Source organism: Emydura macquarii, unplaced genomic scaffold (genome assembly GCF_026122565.2).
Source record: "Emydura macquarii macquarii isolate MOO-44397 ecotype Brisbane River unplaced genomic scaffold, CSIRO-AGI_Emac_v2 contig_594, whole genome shotgun sequence".
Taxonomy (NCBI): Eukaryota; Metazoa; Chordata; order Testudines; family Chelidae; genus Emydura; species Emydura macquarii.
The window spans coordinates 1-10,018 of record NW_027130731.1 but is presented as its reverse complement, the minus strand read 5'-3'; the positions used below and the strand labels follow the sequence as shown (position 1 = coordinate 10,018).

General features: G+C 54.9%; 1 protein-coding gene across 1 annotated transcript; it reads left to right on the top strand.

The window, feature by feature from the left end:
- Positions 1 to 1,051: 1,051 nt before the first annotated feature.
- LOC137148203 (deleted in malignant brain tumors 1 protein-like) lies at positions 1,052 to 9,991 on the top strand (the record flags this gene model as incomplete). The annotated part of the gene is made up of 7 exons (XM_067540853.1): positions 1,052 to 1,339; positions 2,125 to 2,454; positions 3,329 to 3,658; positions 4,283 to 4,606; positions 5,397 to 5,726; positions 6,603 to 6,932; positions 9,724 to 9,991. Coding segments are annotated over exons 1-7 (2,081 nt in total), but the record flags the coding sequence as incomplete, so codon positions are not given.
- Between the last annotated feature and the right edge of the window lie 27 nt (positions 9,992 to 10,018).

The following is a 10,018-nucleotide window of genomic DNA, read 5'->3' as shown; positions in this document are numbered from 1 at the left end:
CGCTACTTTCCCCAGTGACACTAGGAGATCAGATTCACAGGAACCTCCCTGAATGTTTCTTTCCTTGGGTGTTTGTGGACTCAGGCGTCTCAGAAGTGACAACTCCGATTAGTGAGCGGCTCAGTGGCTCATCGGGAGAGTCAGGTGTTACAACTAGCGGTGGGGAACCGTGTGTGATGACAACTGGGACTTATTTGATGCTGCAGTCGTGTGAGCAGCTGCGCTGTGGGAGGGTTCCATTGGCCCCAAGGGGGGCTGGGATGAGGATCTGGCCGTATCTGGCTGGATGACGTTGAGTGCAGAGGGACAGAAGTCAGCCTCACAGATGGCTTTCCTGTTAAGGCTTGGGGAAACAATCACTGTCACCATGGAGAAGATGCCGGTGTTGTGTGCTCAGGTAATATTCATCCGTTACCGTGTGTGCTCGGAGGAGGAGGGTAGGGCCTCATTAGGGGGTGCTCTGCCCCCACAGTCAGTGCTGACCCCAGTGACGCAGCACAGATTTGGGGCTGTGCTAAAGAGAGCAGTACATGGGCCTGAGTGAGAGACCCCCCCCCATCGCTGATCACACCGATTCCCTGCCCTGCAGCACAGTGGGCGCTGTCATCCTAGATTCCATTTGTGAGATTTGGTGTCGAGTGGGGCCTGCAGCCGCTGCGTCAGTAGAAACCCTGGGTCCCTTTATGAAGTGTGGAGGGGTCCGACCCAACACCGTTCTGGGTGATTTCCATCTCAGCTAGTTACCCCTGAACCTGTAACATCCCCCACGGCTGCGAATGGAGGCGGGGTTCCGCCTCAGCCACACATCCCATGTGTTTCTGTGCCTGGTCTCTCAGATTCTCTGTCCCCTCCAGGGTGGCTGCATGTCAGTGGTGGGGAGTGAACCCCTGACAGGCAGTTTCAGAGGCTTTTCAGACCTGTCAGTGGGAGGCAACATGTTCCTCAGAGCTAAGGATCAGATGCTCAGGAACCTCTCTGAGTCTTTATTGATTTAGGGTGTTTGCAGACTCAAGGCGTGTCAAGAGCGCCTCAGCTCCGACTGGTGAACGGCTCGAGTCGCTGCGCTGGCAGAGTCGAGGTGCTGCACAACCAGCAGTGGGGAACCGTGTGTGATGTTGGCTGGGACCTACGGGATGCCGGAGTGGTGTGCACACACAGCTGGGCTGCGGGATGGCGTTATCCGCCCCAGGCCGGGCTCACTTTGGGCAAGGATCTGACCGTATCTGGCTGGATGAGGTTAACTGCACCGGGACAGAAGCTGCCCTCTCCGACTGCAGGGCGAGGCCTTGGGGAGACAGTAACTGCACCCACGGAGAAGATGCCGGTGTTGTGTGCTCAGGTAACTCTCCTCCATCCTGTCACTGGGGGTGCTGCAGGGAGCGGGTTGGGAAGCTTTCAGCACAGATCCGGCTCTCCTGTCTGAGTCACGGCTGAGCCCAGTGTCCCAGCACGGTGCTAAGGGCCTGTACCGCAGGGAGCTGGGTGGGGGGCCACAATAAGTGTCGCTCTCCCCATGGTGTCAGCGCTGACCCTGTTTCCCCCTACAGTTCTACATGCCTGTGCTGCAGGGAGCGGAATGGGCCTGAGCAGGGGACACTCTCCCCACGCAGTCCGTGCTGACCCCAGCCCCCCAGCACAGCACTTATGGCTGCATTGCAGGGAGCAGTAGGTGGGCCTCAGCGAGAGACCCTCTGCCATCGCTGATCGCTCTGATACCCAGTGCCACTACAGCTCAATGTGGCTCTGGGTTGCTGTAGATCCCATCTGTGGGATTTGGTGTCGAGTGGGGTCTGCAGGTGCTCAGAGGCAGTAGAAATGTGAGGTCCCGCTATGAAGTGTGGGCATGAATTCCCATCATGCCGGGTGATTTCCATCTCAGCTGATTACCCCTGAAATGCTGTGCCTGGAGGCAGAGCTCTTCCTCACTTCCTGTCCTACACGGCCCACGTGTTTCTGTGCCCCGTCTCTCCAGAGGTGGCTGCATGTCAGTGGTGGGGAGTGAACCCCTGACAGTTGAAGAGGCCGTTCAGTCTCATCAGTGGGACGCACCATGTTCTCCAGGGTCTCTAATGATCAGATGTACAGGAACCTCCCCGAGAGTTCATTCCCTTGGGGTGTTTGCAGAGTCAGTCATTCCAGAGCAAACTAGAGTCCGACTGGTGAACGGCCCAAGTCGCTGTGCCGGGCGAGTCGAGGTGCTTCACAACCAGCGGTGGGGAACCGTGTGTGATGACAACTGGGACTTAATTGATGCTGGAGTCGTGTGCAGGCAGCTGGGCTGTGGGATGGCCTCATCGGCCCCATGGAGGGCTCGTTTTGGACGAGGATCTGAGCTTATCTGGCTGGATGACGTTCACTGCACAGGGACAGAAGCCAGCCTCACCGAATGCAGAGCTAAGGCTTGGGGAGTCCATAACTGTTACCACGGACAAGATGCTGGTGTTGTGTGCTCAGGTAACCCTCCTCCATCGTGTGTGGGTGCTGCAGGGAGAGGGGTAGGCTGAGTGGGGGCAGTCAGTGCAGATCCCAGGGTCGGAGCACTGTGCCGGGGCCTGTGCTGTGGGGGCAGCGTGCGGGCTCGTGAGAGGCTGCTCTGCCCTCGCAGTCAGTGCTCACCCTATAGCTCCGTGTGGGGTGAAGGGACAGTGCTGCAGGGGGTGGTTTGGGGACCAGGGCAGGGCCCTTTCCCCTTGGAGTTGGTGCTGACCCAGTGTCCCAGGGTGGTGACGGCTGTTGTGCTGTAGGAGGCCGGGTGGTGGTTTCACGGATAATGCCCTCCCTTCGCAGGCAGGGCTTGCCCAGCGCCCAGCAAAGCACTTAGCACTGTGCTGCCGGGAGCAGTACATGGGCCTCAGTGAGAGACCCCCCCATCGCTGATCACCCCGATTCCCTGCCCCACTACGGCACAATGGGGCGCTGGGTCACCCTAGATTCCATGTGTGAGATTTGGTGTCGAATTGGGCCTGCAGCTGCTCAGGGCAGTAGAAGTCCTGGGTCCCTTTATGAAGTGCAGGGGTCACTACCCCTGCCATTTTGGGTGATTTCCATCTCAGCTAGTTACCCCTGAACCTGTAACATCCCCCACGGCTGTGAATGGAGTCGGGGTTGGTTCTCTCTCACACAGCCCATGTGTTTCTGTGCCTGGTCTCTCAGCTTCTCTGTCCCACTCCAGAGGTGGCTGCATATCAGTGGTGGGGAGTAAACCCCTGACAGGCCGTTGCAGAGGCCATTCAGTCTCATCAGTAGGATGCACCATGTTCTCCAGGGTCTCTAATGATCAGATGCACAGCAACCTCCCTGAGTGTTTATTCCCTTGGGGTGTTTGCAGATTCATCTGTTCCAGAACAGACTACAGTCCGACTGGTGAACGGCCCGAGTCACTGTGCTGGAAGAGTCGAGGTGCTTCACAATGATCAGTGGGGAACTGTGTGTGATGACAACTGGGACTTAATTGATGCTGGAGTCGTGTGCAGACAGCTGGGCTGTGGGACGGCCTTATCGGCTCCACAGGGGGCTCGGTTCGGACGAGGATCTGACCGTATCTGGCTGGATAACGTTCACTGCATAGGGGCAGAAGCCGGCCTCACCGAATGCAGGGCTAGGCCTTGGGGAGTCCATAACTGTCACCACGGAGAAGATGCCGGTGTTGTGTGCTCAGGTAATAATCATCCGTTACCATGTGTGCTCAGAGGAGTGGGATAGGGCCTCATTAGGGGTTGCTCTGCCCTCACAGTCAGTGCTGACCCCAGTGACGCAGCACAGATTTGGGGCTGTGCTAAAGAGAGCAGTACATGGGCCTCAGTGAGAGACCCCCCCCATCGCTGATCACCCCAATCCCCTGCCCCACTGCAGCACAGTGAGGCGCTGGGTCACCCTAGATCCCATTTGTGAGATTTGGTGTCGAGTGGGGCCTGCAGCTGTTCAGGGCAGTAGAGGTCCTGGTTCTCTTTATGAAGTGGGGGAGGGGTCCTACCCCATACCATTATGGCTGAGTTCCGTCTCAGTTAATTACCCTTAAACCTGTAACATCCCCCACGGCTGCGAATGGAGTCGGGGTTCGTCCTCTCCCACACAGCCCATGTGTTTCTGTGCCTGGTCTCTCAGATTCTCTGTCCCACTCCAGAGGTGGCTGCATATAAGTGGTGGGGAGTGAACCCCTGAGAGGCATTTATAGTGGCTTTTCAGACCCGTCAGTGGGAAGCGCCATGTTCCTCAGAGCTAAGGATGAGATGCACAGGAACCTCTCTGAGTCTTTATTGATTTGGGGTGTTTGCGGACTCAGGCGTGTCAGAAGCGGCTCAGCTCCGATTAGTGAACGGCTCGAGTCGCTGCGCTGGCAGAGTCGAGGTGCTGCACAACCAGCAGTGGGGAACCGTGTGTGATGTTGGCTGGGACCTACAGGATGCCGGAGTGGTGTGCACACAGCTGGGCTGCGGGATGGCGTTATCCGCCCCAGGCCGGGCTCACTTTGGGCAAGGATCTGACCGTATCTGGCTGGATGAGGTTAACTGCACCGGGACAGAAGCTGCCCTCTCCGACTGCAGGGCGAGGCCTTGGGGAGACAGTAACTGCACCCACGGAGAAGATGCCGGTGTTGTGTGCTCAGGTAACTCTCCTCCATCCTGTCACCGGGGGTGCTGCAGGGAGCGGGTTGGGAAGCTTTCAGCACAGCTCCGGCTCTCCTGTCTGAGTCACGGCTGAGCCCAGTGTCCCAGCACGGTGCTAAGGGCCTGTACCGCAGGGAGCCGGGTGGGGGCCACAATAAGTGTCGCTCTCCCCATGGTGTCAGCGCTGACCCTGTTTCCCCCCTACAGTTCTACATGCCTGTGCTGCAGGGAGCGGAATGGGCCTGAGCAGGGGACACTCTCCCCACGCAGTCCGTGCTGACCCCAGCGCCCCAGCACAGCACTTATGGCTGCATTGCAGGGAGCAGTACGTGGGCCTCAGCGAGAGACCCTCTGCCAGCGCTGATCGCTCTGATACCCAGTGCCACTACAGCTCAATGCGGCTCTGGGTTGCCGTAGCTCCCATCTGTGGGATTTGGTGTCGAGTGGGGTCTGCAGCTGCTCAGAGGCAGTAGAAATGTGAGGTCCCGCTATGAAGTGTGGGCATGAACTCCCATCATGCCGGGTGATTTCCATCTCAGCTGATTACCCCTGAAATGCTGTGCCTGGAGGCAGAGCTCTTCCTCACTTCCTGTCCTACACAGCCCACGTGTTTCTGTGCCCCGTCTCTCCAGAGGTGGCTGCATGTCAGTGGTGGGGAGTGAACCCCTGACAGGCCGTTGCAGAGGCCGTTCAGTCTCATCAGTGGGACGCACCATGTTGTCCAGGGTCTCTAATAATCAGATGTACAGGAACCTCCCCTGAGAGTTCATTCCCTTGGGGTGTTTGCAGTTTCAGCTGTTCCAAAGCAAACTACAGTCCGACTGGTGAACGGCCCGAATCGCTGTGCTGGGAGAGTCGAGGTGCTTCACAACCAGCAGTGGGGAACCGTGTGTGATGACAACTGGGATATCACCGATGCTGGAGTTGTGTGCAGGCAGCTGGGCTGTGGGACAGCCTCATGGGCCCCATGGAGGGCTCATTTTGGACGAGGATCTGACAATATCTGGCTGGATGATGTTGAGTGCAGAGGGACAGAAGCCAGCCTCACCGAATGCAGAGCTAAGGCTTGGGGAGTCCATAACTGTCACCACGGACAAGATGCCGGTGTTGTGTGCTCAGGTAACCCCCCTCCATCGTGTTTGGGTGCTGCAGGGAGAGGGGTAGACTGAGTGGGGGCAGTCAGTGCAGATCCCAGGGTTGGAGCACTGTGCCGGGGCCTGTGCTGTGGGGGCAGCGTGCGGGCTCGTGAGCGGCTGCTCTGCCCTCGCAGTCAGTGCTCACCCTATAGCTCCGTGTGGGGTGAAGGGACTGTGCTGCAGGGGGCGGTTTGGGGACCAGGGAAGGGGGCCCTTTCCCCTTGGAATTGGTGCTGACCCAGTGTCCCAGGGTGGTGATGGCTGTTGTGCTGTAGGAGGCCGGGTGGTGGTTTCACGGATAATGCCCTCCCTTCGCAGGCAGTGCTTGCACAGCGCCCGGCACAGCACTTAGCACTGTGCTGCTGGGAACAGTACATGGGCGTCTGTGAGAGACCCCCCCATCGCTGATCACCCCGATTCCCTGCCCCACTACGGCACAATGGGGCGCTGGGTCACCCTCGATCCCGTTTGTGAGATTTGGTGTTGAGTGGGGCCTGTAGCCGCTCAGGGCAGTAGAGATCCTGGGTCCCTTTATGTATTGGGGGGGTCACTACCCCCGCTTTTCTGGGTGATTTCCATCTCAGCTAGTTACCCCTGAACCTGTAACATCCCCCACGGCTGCGAATGGAGTCGGGGTTCCGCCTCAGCCACAGAGCCCATGTTTTTCTGTGCCTGGTCTCTCAGCTTCTCTGTCCCACTCTAGAGGTGGCTGCATGTCAGTGGTGGGGAGTAAACCCCTAAGAAGCAGTTGCAGAATCTGTTCAGACCCTTCAGTGGGATGCATCATGTTCTCCAGGGTCTCTAATGATTAGATGCACAGGAGTCTCTCTGAGTGTTTCTTCCCTTGGGGTGTTTGCAGACTCAGGTATATCACAAGTGACTCAGATCCGGCTGGTGAACGGCCCCAGTCGCTGTGCCGGGAGAGTCGAGGTGCTTCACAACGTGGAGTGGGGAACCGTGTGTGATGACAACTGGGACATCACCGACGCTGGAGTCGTGTGCAGGCAGCTGGGCTGTGGGAGGGCCTTATCGGCCCCAGGCGGGGCTTGGTTTGGACGAGGTTCTGACCCTATCTGGCTGGATGACGTTCAGTGCACAGGGACAGAAACCAGCCTCAGCCAATGCAGGGCTAGTCCTTGGGGAAACAACAACTGTAACCACGGAGAAGATGCTGGTGTTGTGTGCTCAGGTAACCCTCCTCCATCCCGTCACCGGGGGTGCTGCAGGGGGCAGGTTGGGAAGCTTTCAGCACAGCTTCAGCTCTCCTGTCTGAGTCACGGCTGTGCCCAATGCCGCAGCACGGTGCTAAGGGGCTGAACCGCAGGGAGATTAACATGGCGCACATGGCAGGGATCAGTTCTTGGACTCATGGTATTAAACATTTTTATCAATGAGTTGGAAGAAAATATAAAATCCAAGATGATGAAGTTTGCAGATGATACAAAAAATTGGGGGAAGGGTAAATAATGAAGAGGACAGGTCACTGATTCAGAGCTATCTGAATTGCTTGTGTTGGAAAATCCAGGGAGAATCCAGGGAGAATGTTGATAAATTAGAGAAGGTCATAGAAGATCCCCAAGAATGACTAAAGGATAAGAAAACCTGCCTTATAGCGATAGACGAACTCAATCTATTAACTTAACAAAGTCACAGTTAGGGTGACTTGATCACAGTCTATAAGCATCAACATGGGGACCAAATATTTAAAAAGGGGCTCTTCAATTTAGCAGAGAAAGGTCTGACGTGATCCAATGGCTGAAGGTTGAAGCTAGACAAATTCAGACTGGAAATAAGGCCTGCATTTCTAATGGTGAGGGTAATTAGCCATTGCCACAGTTTACCATGGGTTGTGGTGGATTCTTCATCACTGACAATTTTTGAATCAAGAATTGATATTTTTGTAAGAAATCTGCTCTAGGAATTATTTTGGGGCAGTTCTCTGCCCTGTGCTAGGCTCGAGGTCAGACTAGATGATCGCAAGGGTCCTTTCTGGCCTTGGAATCTATGAATCTATGATCCTCTGCCCCACTATGACACAATGGGGCACTGTGTAACCACAGACTCCCCTCCCTCCTGGTTGGATGTGGTGTCAAATTGAGCCAGTAGGCAACTACATGGACCAGAAACGAGGGGTCACTTTGTCAAGAGTAGGTCTGGTCTCCCTGTTGTTGTGGCCAATTTGCCTCTTAGCTAATTAATCCTGGACCTGTACTGCCCTCTGGCAGCTTACAGATTGGACACAGGCGTCTTCCTCACTCCTGTTCTAATCGTCTGGGCCATATTTCCCTGTCCTGTTTCTCAGCTGCCTGGCCTTACTCAAGACGTGGCTTCATGTCAGTGGTGAGGAGAGATCCTGTTCTTCCATTCTCATGCGGTTGCTGTGTGTGGAGCCTGTTCAAACGAAGAGAGTTTAAGACCAGAAGGGAGGTTTTCATCGAGTCAGGCCATCGGCAAAACATGGCAAGAGAATCTCTCTTGAGTCAAGGCCGTAACTTCTATTTGAGTTATCACAGATTTTTAAGAAAGATGTCCCATCTTGCTGTATAGACTTAAAGTGACAAAGGATTTCACATGTGCCTAGATAAATTATTCCAATGATTAACTAACCTCACTGGTATCAATGCCCTGATATTTCTGAATTTATCTCGCTTCAGTCACTGGACTTTGTTCTGTTTTTGCCCACTGGGATTCAAGAGCCCTCTGCATCCAAAATCTCATCCCTGGCTAGGTTGTGATAAAGCATAATCAAGTCACCTCTTAACTGTCTCTTGATTAAACTAAATAGACAGAGCTTCCTACCTTTTCCCTTGTGATGCAGGTTTTCCAGAGTTCAGATCCTACTTGGTGCTTTTTTCTGAACGCTTTCAATTTGTCACCATCCTGTTTGAGGAGTGGACATGACAGCTGGGTACAATAGCCAGTAATGGTCTCACTAATGCTGTGTAACGAGGTGATACCACTTCCCGGATCCTGCTCAGCATCATTCTCCAGTTTATACATCCCGGGATTGCTTTCACCCTCCTAGCTACAGCACTGTAAAGAGAGCTCATGTTCAGTTGGTTTCTGCCATGATCACTAAGTACTTTGCAGAGTCACTGCTTTCCACATTACAGTCCCCATTACTGTACACAGCACCTACGTTCTTTGGCCTAGATCCTGAATGGGACTTAGGCAACTACCTCCCCATGCAGTCAATGGGAGGTAGGCACCTAAACACCATTGAAGAGATGGGCCTTTGTTCCTAGATGTGTGACCTCACATTGGTCTGTACTTAAATACACGGTGTTCAAATGAGTCCATCTTACTAAGTGACCCAGTTTGCTGGGTAGAAATGACCCGTCCTCATCGTTATTTACTGCTCCACTAATCTTTGTGTCAGCTGCAGACTTTACCAGCAATGAATTTATATGCTCTTCTAGATCACTGATAAAGATATTGAATAGCACTGGATCAAGACTAAATCCCTGTGGGACCACACCGGAAATATCCTCTCGGATGATTCCCCATTTACAATTATTTTTGACGTAGGTGATAAAAGAGCTGTTCATCCTCGTCTCTGATTTGGTGGGTGCAGCAGACCCCAGCAGTAACCCCTTTTGTGATGGCTCAGTGGGAACAGTGTTCCGTACACTTTCGGTGTGCAGCCCTGACTGTAAAGCAAGTCTTGGATGTAGGGTGCCACCCTCCACACACCTGCCAGGTGCCCATTCTGCTCATCCTAAATGAAGAGTGTTGCCCATTTGGTGCATTAGCCAATAATGAGTCCTTGACGGGTGTTTTGGAGAAGAGGAAAAATGGATTATACAAGTTAGGTGTTTCTTTGGTGCAGTCTGGTTTATTTACAAAGCCCTGTTTCCCTAAACACAGTAGAAACACACAAAAGCAGACAGTTTCCTGTGCAGAGACGCGTGCGGTGCCGTGGATCAGGGCGCCTGGGGTCAGGGAACAGCCTCTCATGCCCTGTGCTTTGTGTTTTTCAGCTCAGGGCCCGCTGCAGCTGCGACTGGCGAGTGGCCCCAGCCTCTGCTCCGGGCGAGTGGAGGTGCTGATTAACGACATCTGGGGCGCCGTGTGTGATGCCGGCTGGGGCCTGCCAGAGGCAGGGGTGGTGTGCAAGCAGCTGGGCTGCGGCGTGGCGTTGTCAGCCCCGGGGCTTGCTCAGTTTGGCCATGGGACCGGCGACATGTGGATGGAAGGCGTGAACTGCACGGGCAAGGAGTTTCTGCTCACCGAGTGCCAGCTGACCCGGTCAGGTCCCGGGCTCTGCAGCCATGG